The 17,340-nt window shown below is 47.2% G+C and overlaps 1 protein-coding gene across 1 annotated transcript; it reads left to right on the top strand.

The window, feature by feature from the left end:
• Positions 1–5,749: 5,749 nt before the first annotated feature.
• On the top strand, positions 5,750–14,020 carry LOC311600472 (PRAME family member 7-like). The gene is made up of 4 exons (XM_084787208.1): positions 5,750–5,903; positions 11,222–11,548; positions 11,901–12,479; positions 13,347–14,020. Exons 2-4 carry the CDS (start codon positions 11,262–11,264, stop codon positions 13,915–13,917), a joined length of 1,437 nt encoding a protein of 478 aa, XP_084643334.1. The 5' UTR covers positions 5,750–5,903; positions 11,222–11,261; the 3' UTR covers positions 13,918–14,020.
• Positions 14,021–17,340: the final 3,320 nt, after the last annotated feature.

Raw genomic sequence — 17,340 nt, 5'->3', positions numbered from 1 at the left:
CTGTTCCAAGAATCTTCTGGCTGACATGGATGGGTACTGTATAAAAGATTTGAGAAAAATTAACTCAGGCCTATAGTATTTATTGTTAGTCCTCCTGAATACTTGGCTTTTTTGTTTCTTTTTTCTTTGGCTGTATCTTTTCTATCTTTTCCTATATCTATTTTATTTCTCCATCCGCATGCCCTGTATCCGGGTACACTTATATTCTGCCAGCTAGAACTGGCATTGTGGCCTAAATGAGTGGTTGATAAAGACACCTAGGTTCAGCCGGGCGTGGTGGCACACGCCTTTAATCCCAGCACTCGGGAGGCAGAGGCAGGCGGATCGCTGTGAGTTCGAGGCTGGCCTGGTCTACAAAGAGAGTCCAGGACAGCCAAGGCTACACAGAGAAACCCTGTCTCGCAAAAAAAAAAAAAAAAAAAGAAAAAAGAAAAAAGAAAGAAAGAAAGAAAAAGAAAAAGAAAAAAGAAAAAAAGACACCTAGGTTCCCTTGGAGCCTGATAGTTAAGATCACACAGGCATGGAACAGCTTGTTTAAAGTTCTATTATAGTAAAATTATTGTGTCCTTTGAGATTCATATCATATCATATATCAATGGAAAATCTTTCTATATAATGAGTTCTTCCACTTCCTATGAAGAAAACAAACCATGACATTTTTTTACCCCTGACCAGTTCTCAAGTAGCCTGGGCTGACCTTGAACTTATGTAGCCAAAGATGATCTTGAAGTTCTGCCACTCTTTGACCTCTGCGCTTTGTCCCAAGTGCTGGGATTATAGGCCTGGGCTTCCACATTAGGATTATGTGGTGCTGAAGGCTGTACCTAGGGACACATGCCTGCCCCAGAGCAAGGTTCTCTTCATCTTTTTTTCTGAGACAAGGTTTCTCTGGGTAGCCTTGGCTGTCCTGAACTTGCTTTGTAGACCAGACCAGGCTGGCCTCGAACTCAGAGATCCTCCTCCCTCTACCTAAGTGCTGGGATTAAAGGTGTGCCAGCCTGGTCTACAAAGAGTCCAGGACAGCCAAGACCACACAGAGAAACCCTGTCTTGGAAAAAAGAAAGAAAGAAAGAAAAGAATCCTTCTAAGATTTTTGTTTTAGCCGGGCGTGGTGGCGCATGCCTTTAATCCCAGCACTCGGGAGGCAGAGGCAGGCGGATCGCTGTGAGTTCGAGGCTAGCCTGGTCTACAAAGTGAGTCCAGGACGGCCAAGGCTACACAGAGAAACCCTGTCTCGGAAAAAAAAAGATTTTTGTTTTGAGACAGAGTCTGCTTTTTTTTGTTGTTGTTTGTTTTTTTGGTTTTTTTTTGTTTGTTTGTTCTTTGGTTTTTCGAGATAGGGTCTCTCTGTGTAGCCTTGGCCATCCTGGACTCACTTTGTAGACCAGGCTGGCCTCGAACTCACAACGATCTGCCTACTTCTGCCTCCCGAGTGCTGGGATTAAAGGCGTGCGCCACCACTCCCGGCTGTTTTTTTTTTTTTAAACAGGGTTTCTCTGTGTGGCCTTGGTTGGCGTGGACTCGCTTTGTAGACCAGGCTGGCCTCCAACTCACAGAGATCTGACTATGTCGGCCTCCCCTGAGTGCAGGGATTACAGGTGCGTACCACCTGCTGGCATAAATTTTTTTAGGCTTTTAAAAAAATGTATATGAGTGCCCTATCTGCATGTACACCTGCCTGCCAGAAGAAGGTATCACATCCCAGCATAGATGGTTGTGAGCCACCATCTGGTTGCTGGAAATTGAACTCAGGACCTCTGGAAAAACAGACAGTGCTCATAACCACAGAGCCATCTCTCTAGCCCCCTCAAATTAGATTTTAAGTCGGGTGTGATGGTGTATGCCTGTAATCCCAGCACTCAGGGAGGCAGAGGCAGGCAGATCTCTGTGAGTTCAAGGCTATCCTGGTCTACAAAGGAGTCCAAGACGGCCAAGGATACACAGAGAAATCCTGTCTTGAAAAAACCAAAAAATAAAAATAAAAATAAAAATAAACCAAACCAAACCAAAACAAAAAAAACCTAATGCACATGCATTGGTTCATTATTTTTTTAAGGGGGGTGGTTTGAGGCAGGGTTTCTCTGTGTAACAGCTCTGGCTGTCCTGGACTCACTCTGTAGACCAGGCTGGCCTTGAACTCACAGCGACCCACCTGCCTCTGCCTCCCAAGTGCTGGGATTAAAGGTGTGTGCCACCACACCCGGCGCATTGGTTCATTCTTTAAAAGTAATCTGGGTGTGGTACTCACAACTGCAATCACATTGCTCAGGCAATGGAAGCCAGAGGCTACAAAGAGAGTTCTAGGTCAGCCTGGGCCTGAGTGAGACCATGCCTCAAACAAACAAACAAACACACAAACAAACCAAGCATTTAGAAGTAGAAGCAGGCTGAGCAGTTCAAGTGAGTTCATAGTGTAGTCAAGCCTGGCCTGCAGTAGACACTAACAAGTAAACACTTCGGTGGACTGCTGAGATGGGTCAGTGGGCAAAGGCATGTGCTCTGCAGAAACCTGGCCACCGGTGTTGATGCCCAGAACCTATGGGAAGGCAGGAGAGAACTGACCACACAGAGCTGTCCTCTGAGCACACATGTGGCCATGACACATATGTACACACACACACACACAAGACACAGTAATAAATACATTGAATACTTAAAATTTCTTGAGTACTTCAATGGTTTATTCTCCCTCTCCCAAATCAGAGGCAATTGTGGGTTTTTAGTTTTTGTCTCCTTATTTTTACCCTTTCTTATTTGTTTTCCAGACAGGCTTTCTCTGTGTAGCCTTGGCTGTCCTGAACTCGCTTTGTCGACCAGGCTGGCCTTGAACTCACAGTGATCCACCTGCCTCTGCCTCCCAAGTGCTGGGATTAAAGATGTGCACCGCCACACCTGGCCTGCAGCATAATTTCTCAGGCCAACGTGCACACCATGTTTTGGAGGTTCATGTGCATACGCTGCGCAGACTGTCATGTCCCCTTCCTTATGGGCATACGCAATCTGGCAGATGATGTCTCTGTTGGTGACTTGGGTACTTATTTTTGTCCTGGCTCACCAGTTGTTTCTGGGCATAGTAGTCAGTTTTACCATGTAGCCGCCTTCTAAATCTCACTTGGTATCTCTTAAAATAGGCCTTATTCTTGAGAACTTTCACAAACCCCATCCCGCAGATCAGACACCCGCAACAGCGGCTCCACTCAGACCTGCAGGCCTGGCCGCCCTAGGGGGGAAAAGACCCGTAACTTCCTCTCTTAGCTTTAACCCTCTGGTAAAGGCCTTTATTTCTTCATGATAGGAATCTACTTTTATTAAGTGATTTAAACATGTGACTTTCTATTTTTTTTTTTTACTGTATTTATTTGGTTTTTCGAGACAGGGTTTCTCTGTGTAGCCTTGGCTGTCCTGGACTAACTTTGTAGATCAGGCTGACCTGGAACTCACGGAGATCCACCTGCCTCTGCCTCCCGAGTGCTGGGATTAAAGGTGTGCGCCACCACCGCCCTGCTCCTTTTGACATTCTTGAGAAACTTTCCCAAGATCAAATCCTCCATCTAATCTTTTTTGACCTTGAACTGAGAGTTCCAGAACTTCTCGAGAGAATTATAAAAGAATAATATTAAGATAATTAGCCTTAGGCTGGCCAGTGGTGGCGCACGCCTTTAATCCCAGCACTTGGGAGGCAGAGGCAGTCGGATCGCTGTGAGTTCAAGGCCAGCCTGGTCTACAAAGCGAGTCCAGGACAGGACAGCCAAGACTACACAGAGAGACCCTGTCTCCAAAAACCAAAAAAAAAAAAAAAAAAAAAAAAAGATAATTAGCCTTATTATATATGATGGAAAGCTTTGTCAAATAAGAAATGATGCTAAACTCCAGATGTAGTGACACACCCATTGTCTAGCATTTATGAAGTAGAGGCCAGAGGTTAAGGAGTTCAATGTCCCCCTCAGTTACACAGAAAGTTCTAGGCCAGCCCGGGCTATATGAGACAAGGACAGACACTGCCTGGTGATAGTATTTGCCTAGTACGCACGAAACCTGGTTCAATAACCAGCACAAATAAGCCAGATATATTAGCACTAGCATCTAGTCCCACTGTTTACACCAGCGGTTCTCAACCTGTGGGTCGAGACTCTTTTGGGGTCCTATCTCCTGGATATTAGATGTTTACATGACAAGTCATGGCAGCAGCAGCAGCAGCAGCAGCAGCAGCAAAACTACAGTTATAAAGTAGCAACCCAATCATTTTCTTGGAGCTCACCATAATATGGAGAAGTGTGTTAAGGGGCTGCAGCATTATTAGGAAGGTTGAAAACCACTGATTGAGGAGGTGGAGGCGCTGGTGGACCATGAGCTTTAAGGCCATCCTTGGCCAGCCAGCAAGTTTGAAGCTGGCCTGGGCTATAGGACACACTGTCTCTGGGTGGGTTGGTGGGGAAAAGATTCTGAATGAGTGGATGAATTCTCCTGTTCTTGGGGTAGCTGAGATAACATTTCATTTTTGTTGTTGTTGTTGTTGATATGATTAAATAGAAACTAGTTTCTTTTGATTGTGGGTCTTTTTGTTTTGTTTTGTTTTTCTTTTTACTTTTTTTCCTTTTTTTCTTTCTTTTTTTTTTTTTCTCTCTCTAGACAGGGTTTCTCTGTGTAGTAGCCCTGGTTGTCCAGGATTCGTTTTGTAGACCAGGCTGGCCTCCAACTCACAAAGATCTGCCTGCCTCTGCCTCTGCCACCCAAGTGCGGGGATTAGAGGTTTTGTTTTGTCTTTTGTTTATTTTATTTTATTTTATTTTATTTTATTTTATTTATTTGAGACAAGGTTTCTCTGTGTAGCCTTGGATGTCCTGGATTCACTTTGTAGATCAGGCTGGCCTCGAACTCCCAGTGATATGCCTGCCTCTGCCTGCCAAGTGCTGGGATTAAAGATGTGCGCCCCTCCGCCGCCGCTGCCGCCACCACCAACACCACTGCCGCCCAGCTGGCTCTATGTAGGGGATTTTGTTTTGTTTCTTTCACCCTGTGAGTCCAATTTAGGTAATCAGAGTTGGCATAAAGTATCTTTACCTGCTGAGCCATGTTCATGGCCCTCTGAGACAGGGTCTCCTGTAACCCAGGCTGGCCTCTCTCTTACTATATAGACTAGGCTGGCTTCAAACTCCTCATCTCCAGCTTGCACATCCCAAGTGTTAGGGCTATAGGCCAGCACCTCCATTTTTCTTTTGTCTTGTTTTTTTGTTTGTTCGTTTTTTTTGGTTTTGTGTTTTGAGACAAGACAGGGTTTCCCTCAGTAGCCTTGACTGTCCTGCCTCTGCCTCCTAAATGCAGAGAGCTTAAAGGCCTGAGCACCACCACCACCTGCCTGTTTTGTTGTTGCTTTGCTTTGTTTCTTTTAGTCCACACCCTATTTCTGCCGCAAGGCACTCATTCACGGGGAGGTGTTAGTGTTTATCAAGTAAATACACAAGCATTTGTAAATCTCAGTCCTGGCGCCCCCCCCCCCAACCTTTTTTTTTTTCTTTTTTCTTTTGTGTCCTTGGCTTGGCTGTCTGGACTCACTTTGAAGACCAGGTTGGCCTCGAATTCACATCGATCCACCTGCCCCCTGTCTCCCACGCGCTGGGATTAAAGGCGTGCCCCACCACACCCGGCCTTCAGTTTTTTTTTTCCCCCAACTGCTTAATATCAGGGAAACCCAAAATCCCCTGAGAGGATTGCTGGGTGGGGATTCAAGCATCTAATCAGAAAGCAGTGGTTTGTATTAGGAGTGCCAGGTGTGAGGGGGAAGGCTTTGAGTAGTAAGGTATAAATACGGTGCAGAAAGGCATCAGAGGAGCCGGAGGAGACTGTCCGGGAGCTTGGAGTCACGTCCAGCCAGGCTGGGATAGAACGAGGCTCTGTCACACCTGGTAAGTCGCTCGCTACCATTGGTAACACCTTTGTTCTTGCCCTACAACTGAGGCCCTTGGTGGTGCCAGCCTAGAATAGCACTTGCTGCCTTCCGCTGAGCTTGGAGAGTCAGGTCGCTTCGTGAGCCCAAGAGTTCTAGGCTGGAAGGGACGCTGAGGGATCTCAGTACTCCCTTTATGGCCAGTTTCTGGTAGCCATGTGTGTGTGTGTGTGTGTGTGTGTGTGTGTGTGTGTGTGTGTGTGTGTGTGTGTGTGTGTTGAGTTAGGGTCATGATTCAGACTCTTAGGTGAACAGTATGTTTCCTTGTGTGACAAGCTTGCTATGTATCCCAGGCTGGCCTGCAGTCTGTACCATATGAATGCCTAGAAGAGACTGTCCCCAAGAACTGGAGCTGTGAGCCACCAGTCCTTAGGGAAGTAAAGCCAGCTCACTTGGGCACTGAGCCATTCCTCCTCCACTACCATCCCTTTCTCGGGACAAAATCTCACTATGTAGCCCTGGCTGGCCTCATTCAAAGGTCTTAGTCTGCCTCTGCCTCCCAAGCTTAGGGCATTTACGAACATGCCCAGCTTTGCCTAATCATTTTTATTTGCTTGGTTTGGTTTTTTGAGACAGGGTTTCTCTGTGTAGCCTTGGCCATCCTGGACTCACTTTGTAGACCAGGCTGGCCTCAAACTCACAGAGATCCGCCTGCCTCTGCCTCCCGAATGCTGGGATTAAAGGCGTGCGCCACCACACCTGGCTCTTTTGTTGTTGTTGTTGTTGCTGCTCATTTTACATTAATTTCTTTGTTGCTGTTTTGTTGTTCTTTCTTTCTTTCTTCTTTTTTTTTTGACAGGGTCTCTCTGGGTAGCCGTGGCTGTCCTGGACTCACTTGTAGACTAGGCTAGCCTTGAACTCACAACATCTGTCTGCCTTTGCCTCCAGAGTGCTGGGATTAAAAGACATGCACCGCCACACTTGGCAATTTACATTACAGTTAAAATATTGGCACAGGTCTGTAAACTTGGGAAACTGAGGCAGGAAGCATATGAGTTAGAGGCCAGCCCAAACTACTTAGGGAGACCCTATCTTGAAAAAAGAAAGAAAGGGGGAAAAGTGGGGATATGTGGTGAAATGCTTTTCTGGTCCCTAAGCGTTATTAACCATTTATCAGTGCTGTGACCTTAGGAGGGACCTAAGTGCACCTGAAGTGCCTGCCTGTTTGCCCCCATCCCAGCTGTATGCAATTTTGCTCTAAGTGTTCCCTGGTCTCATGATGCTGAGTGTATTGGAGGTGGAAGGTTACTTGGAGGAAGGACTCCCATCTATGTAGATATGGGGACGCCAAGGGGCTGAGACTGAGGGATGCTGCTGTTTGGGGTGATGTAGGTAACCTCTCCCCCATGATCCTGAACAAAATCATAATACTTTCTTTGCTTGACCAAACTGGACTTAACAAGGGGCGGTGTGGGGTGGGGAGGCTCACTTCAGTCACCGTTGGTTTTTGGTTTTTCGAGACAGGGTTTCTCTGTGTAGCCTTGGCTGTCCTGGACTCTTAGACCAGGCTGGCCTCAAACTCAGTGATCCGCCTGCCCCTGCCTCCCGAGTGCTGGGATTAAAGGCGTGCACTACCACACCTGGCTTCACCTGGGTGCTTAGTTATTTGCTTACATCTCCCCAGGGCCCTGTAACAGGGTTGAACCTAGCACATACTAGGCAATTGCTCCTTCATTGCGGCACATTCCTAGTCTAATTTGCTTATTTATCTATTTACTTATGCATTTTTCTTTCATGCTGAGTCTTTTTGTTTGTTTTTTGGTTTTGGGTAGACCAGGCTGGCCTTGAACTCAAGAGATCCTCCCCAAGTCCTGGGATTACTGGCATGGACCACCACACCCAGCAGGCTGAATCTTAACTATGTAGCCGGGGTAGAAACTCACTCTGTAGATAAGTAGATAGACCAGATAGACCAGGCACGTCTTGAACTCAGAAAGTAAAACATGTAGTTTAACATTTAGGGGCATGTCCCAGCCACCACTTGGTGGCTCACAACCATCTCTATTAAAATCTGATGCCCGCCCTCTTCTGTCCTGCAGGACATGCAGACGGTGCCCTTTAATCACAGCTAGTTGGGAGACAGAGGCAGGTAGTTTTCTGTGAGTTCCAGGATAGCCATGACTGCTGAAAAACCCTGTCTCAAAAAAAAAAAAATGTCTGCCTCTGATTTTCTGTGAATTTTTTCTTTTCTTTCTTTCTTTTTTTTTTAAGACAGGGTGGGTCTCTCTCTCTCTCTCTCTCTCTCTCTCTCTCTCTCTCTCTCTCTCTCACAGGGTCTCTTATATGTAGCTCTGGGCTTCTCTATAGATCAGGCTGGCTTCAACTCAGATCTTCCTGCCTCTGCCTCCCAAGAGCTGAGATTAAAGGCCTGTTCTTCCTCCCTCCTTCCCTCCCTCTGTTTTTTTGAGACAGGGTTTCTCTGTGTAGCCTTGACTGTTCTAGACTCACGTTGTAGACCAAGCTGGCCTTGAACTCATAGCGATCCTCCTGCCTCTACCTCCCGAGTGTTGGGATTAAAGGTGTGTGCCACCATGCTAGGCTCCTGGCAGTTCTCTTAAGCTTTAAATAAAAAGTGTACAACTTAGCTAGTGCTGCTTAACCTGTAATAACAGTCCATGAGGTTGAGGCAGGAGGATTTCTCTGAGTTTTGAGAATAGCCTGGACTACAATAGTGCATTTCAGGAGGGGCTACAGAGTGAGACTCCATCTCAGAAAACATAGTTCTGAGTTTGGAGCTATAAGCCTCCCAACGACCTGGTTTCTGTCCACTTTGAACTTTCTATACCATAGCTGTAGCTCCTCCCCCATGACAGCTTAAACAGCTTCCTTCTCTGAACTTGCAAAGCCATTAATTCCTTCCTGTCTTTTTTTTTCTCTTGGTTTTTAGAGGCAGGGTTTCTTCTGTATAGCCTTGCCTGTCCTGGACTGGCTTTGTTTCCCGTCTTATGTCTCATTCTTGAATAAGTATAATAAGGTGATGTCATTTTGTCATGGAGAATCTACCAAACATAAGCAAATGGATGCCCAGGTTCATCACCGTAGTTCTAGGACTAGGAGGAAGAGCACTTACTGCAGCAGAGGACCAAGGGATTGATACCCAGAACCTGTGTAGCTCAGCTATCCATAACCCCAGTTCCAGTGGATGCAAGGCACTCTTCTGGTATCTGAGCAGTGCATGAATATTAGGCATAGATATACAGATGGTGGCACTTGAGAGGCAGAGGCAGGTGAGTTCAAGGCCAGCCTGGTCTAAAAAATGAGTCTAGGACAGCCAAGGCTACACAGAGAAACCCTGTCTCTAATAACCAAACTAAACACACACACACACAAAACAAAAACAAAAACCCTTAATTTAGATAGGTGGTGTGACCCCAGCCATTGGGAGGTAGAGGCAGGTGCATCTTTGAATTGAGTAAAACCTGGTCTACAGAGTAAGTTCCGGGATACCCAGGGCTACACAGAGAAATAAAACAATAGGAAAACAACAGCAACAACAAAAATCCCTCCTTAATTAAATAAAATAAGTCTTGATGTTGGTGTCATGTAGATTATGGGTTCTGAGCTTTAGAATACCATTCTGCTGGCTTTTTAGTCTAACTCATTGCTAACTGATGACAGGATGCCCGAGCAAGGCACCCAAAGATGCTCAGTCTGCATCCTAAGTGCTTCTAAAACTGGGTGTGGATTCAGAACATGTACTGTTACTGAAAGCAAACGAGGAAGCTTTTTGGTTTTGCAAGAAAGAGTAAAGCTTTATTGAATAAATTGAACAAAATATACCCTTAACTTATATTTTAATTACTCTGGCTGAAGAGATGGTAAGTTAGGATATCTTGTAAGATTCTTTTTTTTTTTTTTTGAGACAGGGTTTCTCTGTGTAGCCTTGGCTGTCCTGGACTCGCTTTGTAGACCAGGCTGGCCTCGAACTCACAGAGACCTGCCTGCCTCTGCCTCCCGAGTGCTGGGATTAAAGGAGTGCGCCATCACGCCCAGCTTCTTGTAAGATTCTTGTAGCTGGACTGCTGTGGTGGCACAGAGGCTAGTGGTCTCTGAGTTGAAGGCCAGCCTGGTTTACTAAGAGTTCCAGGACAACCAGGACTTAAAAAAAAAAATTCATGTAGCCAAGGCTGATCTCCAAAGTAGTTAAGGCTGGCCTTGATCTCTCTCTCTCTCTCTCTCTCTCTCTCTCTCTCTCTCTCTCTCTCTCTTTTTTTTTTTTTTGGTTTTTCGAGACAGGGTCTTTCTGTGTTAGCCTGGGCTGTCCTGGACTCACTTTGTAGACCAGGCTGGCCTCGAATTCATAGCCTCCCGAGTGCTGGGATTAAAGGCGTGAGCCACTACGCCCAGCCTCTGGCCTTGATCTCTTGATTCTCCTTACTTTTGAGACAAGGTTTCTCTGTAGCTCTGCCTGTCCTGGAACTCACTAGGGAGACCATGTTGACTTCAAAGTCAAGAGATGTGCACTTCTCTGTCTCCTGGGATTGAAGATATGCAGCGCCACTGGGTGGTGGTGGCGCACTCCTTTAATCCCAGCACTTGGAAGGAAGAGGCAGGCAGATCACTGTGAGTTCGAGGCCAGCATGGTCTACAAAGTGAGTCCAGGACAGCAAAGACTACACAGAGAAACCCTGTCTCAAAAAACAAAAACAAAAAACAACAAAAAAGATGTGCAGCGCCATACCTGCCTTTGATTTGTTTTATATGCATACACATGAGTGTTGGCCTTCATGTGTGTATACACATGCACCATGTGTGTGCCCAGTGCCTGAAGAGGTCAGAAGATGGAATCAGATTTCCTTGGACAGGAGTTACTGGCAGTTGTGAGCTGACTCTCTTGAGGGCTAAGAATCAATTCCAGGTCCTCCACCAGAGCAAGAAATGGCTCTTCATGCCTGAGCCATCTCTCCAGCTCTAGACCTACTGTCTGCCAAGTCCTGAGAATGCAGGCTTATGCCAGGACTCCCCTGTAACACAGGGGCTTGAGTGACGAGGAAAAAGTACTCCCAGGGAGTTAGCTTCTAGGATCCTCGGGACTCAATTCTCGCTGGGCATGGATGGAATCCAGCATCAAACTGGTTAGGAAAGGGGAAGAATGAAGGGGTGTGGCCACCGAAGCTTGAAAAGATGGCAGGATGCTGCAACCAGCAGGGAGCATCTTGACTTTGTGCTGGATGGAACCCTGAGTGGAAGAAGCAGCAATTGTGGCCTTGTGTTCCTGTGATGGCCGAGAAGGGCTTTGTAAGCATGGACGTGATAATAGATTTTCTCTTTCTAGAGGCTTCCTCTAGGATTCTTTTCCCTCTGAAGATCCACCAGGATGAGTAAGAACCTCCTCACACTCCAGGAGTTGGCTGGGAAGAACCTGCTGAGGAACGAGACCTTGGCTGACGCCGCTTTGAAGAACTTACCCAGACTGTTCTTTCCACAACTGTTCAAGCAAGCCTACCAGGGTATTCATGTGAAGGCTCTGAGGACGATAGTGTCTTCCTGGCCCTTCCCCCGCCTCCCGCTTGGAGCTCTGAAGAAGACAACTTACTCAGAGACCCCATGGCAAGTTGTCTTGGAGGAGATTGATAAGCTGCTTATCCAAGAGGTTCGCCCCAGGTAAGGAAGACTTGGGTAGCCAGGGGAGGGAACCCCAGAGAGTCCAGATGGGAATCAAGTGGGGGGGAAGATGGGGAAGGACGGAACAGAGGACTCCAATGGTACCAGCTTGGAGAGACAGCAAGGCCGTGGAGTGTGCAGGACTTGTGGAGGATACAGCAATGGCTAAAGGAATGCCCCTTGCCCTCCACAGGTACTAGAAGTGGGACAGGGATACACTTGAAGGCCATGGAAAAAAGTTAAGACGGAGGATGGAAGGTCAATTTTAGGCCTGGGATAAAGAAAGCCGCACTTAGACATTGTGTCCTTGCCTAGCTGCTGAGCCACCCCCCCTACTTTCCTGTTTTTACAGAGAGTACAAACTGGAGGTTCTGGATTTACGGTCTGTGGGTCAAAGCTGCTTGGATGTGTGGCCTGGGCCCATGGATGACTGGTTACCAAAGACCGCAAGTGAGAATCAAGGAACGCCAGGCCAGTCTACGGCGGGAGAGAGGCATCCCTTGAAGGTGGTGGTGAACTTGTATCTCAAGGATACGTGCAGGGGCAAGATATTCCCCTACCTCACTGAGTGGAGTGACAAGAGGAGAGGGTTGTTAAAGCTGTACTGCCAAGAGCTTCAGATTTGGTCGCCATGTCATTATGACTACAGGAGGCTCTCACAGATGTTGAGTTTTGAGTACGTAGAAACTTTCGGCCTGCATTCCTCCGGCAAGCCAGCCTTCTTGCTTAAGTTGGCTCCTTACCTGGAAACCATGAGGAACCTGCGTAAGCTTACTCTCTCCTGCATCACGGAAGACAGCTTGATCTCCTCAGAGAAGAGGAGGCGTATCATTACCAAGTTCGCCTCACAGCTCGGCAATCTGGCGCGCCTCCAGACACTGAGTCTGGAGGGTGTCTGCTTCCTTGAGGGAAACCTAGACTGGATACTCGGGTAAAGATATGCTCTGCAGAGCAAAGCCAAGCCTTGATTCTTCTTAGTGGGCACTTGCTCTCCCTGAGGTCACTGGTAGATTGACATTCCTGAGGGGGAGAGGTCTCCATGCATAACCATTAATGCAAAGATGCAGGCCTAACCTGAGCTTGGTGGTCTGGAAACAGTTCCTTCCATCCCAAGAAGCCTGTTAGAAATCAATGACATCTAGTGAGTGGCTTCTGGTTTCTTCCTTAGCCAGCATGTTACAACTAAGAGGGGGAAGGGACAAGTGAGCAGAGCACGGATGACAGAAGGTCACAGCTGCATTAATTCCCCATCTGGCCTCTATTTAGCAGCCATGGGAGTGGTCATGTCAGCCTGCCCTAGAAAGGCTGGGAACTTTCTTTTTCTTTTCTTTCTTTCTCTTTTTTTCCCCCCGAGACAGGGTATATAGCCTTGACTATCCTAGACTCGCTTTGTAGACCAGGCTAGCCTTGAACTCACAGCGATCTGCCTGCCTCTGCTCTTTTTGAGCCTGGGTTAGGGGGGTGGGTAGTTGGAAGATGTGTAGCAATAAGATGGAACGAAAGGTGTGAATCCCAGAGCAGCAACAAAGAGGATGTGCCTAGGGTGTGGTTGTCAGTGGGCCCTGCGAGGTTGTTGCCAGATCTTGACTCCATTCATCCTTTCTGTGTGCCCTGCTAGGCTAGCCTGCACTCAGATTTTGCATGCCAGTGAGGGAATTATGGTGGCAGACCTCAATGCAGCTTTCAGTGTGTCTACTGTCATGTAGCGATTATAGCTCGCATTGGTCCTCCTGTGTCCTTCCTGTTAAGCTCCCTTATTATCCACCAGTTTCTAGAACTGTCTTGTTTTCCTCCTTAGGTCTGTGACGACGTCCTTGGATGGCCTCGCTGTGACTCACTGTAAACTCTCGGTATGGGAATGGAACCATCTCTCTGAGTTTCCATGTGTCCGTCAGTTGCAAGAACTGAGTTTGGGAAGTGTCAGGTTGACTGATTTAAGTCCTGAACCCCTCCGAGTTCTGTTAGGAAACGCTGGACCCACCCTGCAGGTCCTGGACTTGGAGGACTGTCATATGGAGGATGACCATCTCTATGCCATCATGCCTGCCCTAAGGAGCTGTTCCAAGCTTACCAAATTCAGCTTCTATGGGAACCAAATCTCCATGTCTGCCATGAGGGACCTACTACAAACCACTGCCCGCTGGAGACACCTAAGGATGGAGACCTACCCCGTCCCTCAAGAGGGCTATGACTACAACAATGTGCCCCACATGGACAGCATGCGCCAACATTGTGATGAGCTTCTAGACACTCTGAAAGCCATTAGGGAGCCAGTGAGGGTCTTCTTTGGTACTGACCGCTGTGATCACTGTGGCAATCGATACATCTACAACAAAACCAATATGTGTAGATGCCGGAGATTTTACTAGTCGGTATGCAAGGTGCAGGTGTCTTGTCAGAGGACGCACATGTGGTTTTAGACTGCTGCTCCAGGTTGAACGGGGAAAGTAAATTAATGCTGGAGTCCAGAAAGTTTGACTTGGGAAGTGAATGGGCAGGTGTCCGTGGGAGTGGATTTGGGCAAGATGGATGCATAAATGTGTTACCACCTTCCCGGCGTTGGTGGTGTACCCCTTTAATCCCAGCACTCAGGGAGGCAGAGACAGGCGGATCTCCAGGAGTTCAAGGCCAGCCTGGTCTACAGAGTGACTATCAGGACAGCCAATGCTACACAGACCCCCCCCCCCAACACACACACACACACACACACACATACACACACACACACACACACAAAACCCATAAAGGGGGAAAAAAACCCATAAAGGTGTGACCCAGACATGGTGATGATTGGAAGGGGGTGGAAATCTGGGTCTTTCCTATCTGGATGATTATAATATAGTTTACAGCTTTAAAGCTAAGAAAGTTTTGTGAACAATCCCATAAAATAAAATAAGCTGGAGTCACTCTGACATTCTCTCCCATGCCTTTTTGAGAATTTTTGACAACTCAAGTGTGTTGACTGTTTGTGGTTACATGTATCCAAGATTGTCATCTCAAGACTGGTAAACTTTGCTGGAGTGTGTTACACGTGCAATGCAGGATACTCAGGACATGAGGGACCATAGGCACACTGAAAAGATTCACCAAGGAGAAAATGGGAAAGGTATTTGGATTTAGGCCACAGTTCTGTAAGGCTATGAGTCCTCCAAACGTAAAAAACCAATTTTTAAAATTAGTTTATTCATATTACATCTCGATTGTTAGCCCTTCCCCTGTTTCCTCCCATTCTTCCCTCCCTCCCACTTCCCCCCTTCTCCCCTCCCCTATGTCTGTGATTGAGGGAGACCTTCGCCCCCTATATATATCGAGTCTCTTGGTAACTTGCTATCCTTCCCCTGAGTGCCGCCAGGCCTCCCCATCCAGGGGATATGGTCAGAAAAGGGGCACCAGAGTTCATGTGAGAGTCAGATCTCACTCTCCACTCAACAGTGGAGAATATCATGTTCGTCGGCTAGGTCTTGATAGGGGTCCGAAGTTTACTGCCTATATTCTCCTTGGCTGGTGCCTTAGTTTGAGGAGGACCCCAGGTTTTTTATAAACTTATTTTGGGGTATGAGTTTCTTGCCTGCATCTGTGTATGTGGGACCATGTACTTGCCTGGTGCCCATGGAGGATGCATAAGGGGATCAGATGCCGTGGAACTGTGAGCTGCCCAGATGGGTATGCTGGGAGCCAGAGTCAGGCCCTCTGACAAGTCAAATGCAGGAGGAGGTTCTTTTTCCACCATGCATGTCATGGAGACTGAACCAAGCTGTTAGTCTAGGCAGCAAGTATATTTTCCTACTATGTTATATCTCCCTGGCACACAAATCCTTTTAAAATAGTGCACATTTAAAAAATACTTTGTATATTGTGCTCTGTCTTCATGTACACCTACAGGCCAGAAGAGGTCCTGGGATAGACAGAGCTCAGAGGTTAAGAATACTTGTTGTGGCCAGGCGTGGTGGCACATGCCTTTAATCCCAGCACTCATGAGGCAGAGGCAGGCGGATCACTGAGTTCGAGGCCAACCTGGTCTACAAAGTGAGTCCAGGACAGCCAAGGCTACACAGAGAAACCTTGTCTCGAAAAAACAAAACAAAGAATATTTGTTGTGCCAGGCCTAGTAGCACAGGCCTGTAATCCCAGCACTCAGGAGGCAAAGGCAAGCAGATCTGCTGTGAGTTTGAGGCCAGACTGGTCTACAAAGTGAGTCCAGGACAGCTAAGGATAAGCAGAACAAAACAAAACAAAAACAGGTTCTATGCCCGATATCCACCTGGTGATCTCCTGATCTCCAGTTCCACAGGATCTGACGTCTTCTGGATTCCATGGCCTAAAGGCACACATGTGAAGCACATATTTCATACAGAGAAAACACTCAGACACAGTGAGTTTACTAATATTACCTGTATGGGGCCATCCATCGGACCATGGGCAAACATGTTCAAAGAAAAGGGAGTCTCCTTGACACTGCAAATATTCCAGTAAGTTCCTCCCCTATCTATATGGAGTTTTCACTGGCTTGATCTTGTGAAGATGCCCATAAGCACAGCAGCCAGGAGACTGCGTTTCACAACACTCCTTCCTACCTTCTGGCTTCCTTCATTCGGCTCTCCTGTGATGTCCCTTGAAGTCAGGGAGTGTGCTACAGCTCTCCTGTGATGTCCCTTGAAGGCAGGGGGTGTGCTACAGCTATGCCATTTAGGGATGAAGTGATTGGGTCAGGTATGCCCACTGCAAAGAGAAACTTCTGGTCAAGGTTCAGAGCAGCACTAATCTGTGGGTATAAAAATGTTTAGGATGGTGGTTCTCAACCTTCCTTCCTAAGGCTGTGACCACCAGACCATAATTTTATCTGTTTTCTGGTGGTCTTAGGTGAACCCCGTGAGAGGGTCATTAGACTCCAAAACGGGTGGTCACTCGCAAGTTGAGAACCACTTGGCCTAGAGGCTGAGGACATTTCTCAATGTTTAAAGCATAGATAAGGGGGTTGGAAAGATGGCTCAGAGGTTAAGAGCTCTGGCTGATCTTCCAAAGGTTCTTAAATTCAGTTCCCAGCAGCTACACGGTGGCTCACAACCATCTATAGTGAGATCTGGTGCCCTCTTCTGGCATGCAGGTGTTATATGCAGGCCTAACACTGTATACCTAATAAATACATCTTAAAAAAAAAACTTTTTAAAGCATAGATGTTTTGTTTTTATTTATTTATATTGAGACAGGGCATCTCTGTGTAGCCCTGCAGTCCTGGACTTACTTTATAGATGAGGCTGGCCTCAAACTCACAGAGGTCCACATGACTCTGCCTCCCAAGTGCTGGGACTAAAGGGGAGCACCCCCACACCCAGCTGCATAGATGATGGTTCTTATAGAAGCCCCAAGTTTGGCTCCTAGCACCCACCACCTGAACACCAGGTGGCTCAGAGCCACCTCTAACTCAGCTCCAGGAGATCTGATGTCATTTTCTGGCCACAGAAGCCACCCACAGGCAAACATGGAAATAAGTGAATTTTAAAACCATATGCAGTTTGGTAAGAGGACTATTTACTGTGACAGCAATAGCTCTGCCCTGCCTATGGCCCCCATAGCTATGAGCTTGCTGACCAGCTGTCCAGAGTCCAGTATGCATTGCCTCGGGAGCAGGCCTTGAAGGCCATGCCGCTATTGCTTCCGAGTGGACACCTTGCCTGGCAGAATTGTAGCATTCAGAACTTACAGATGGGGGAATAGTATGGTTGTTCCTTCTCACAAGCCTGCGTACCATCTTCCAGGAGCTGTGACAGGTAGCCTTCAGGAAGTTCCACAGA

This window comes from Acomys minous, assembly GCF_964271855.1.
Source record: "Acomys minous genome assembly, chromosome: 6".
NCBI classification, from domain to species: Eukaryota; Metazoa; Chordata; class Mammalia; order Rodentia; family Muridae; genus Acomys; species Acomys minous.
This window is presented reverse-complemented; position numbering and strand designations above follow the sequence as displayed.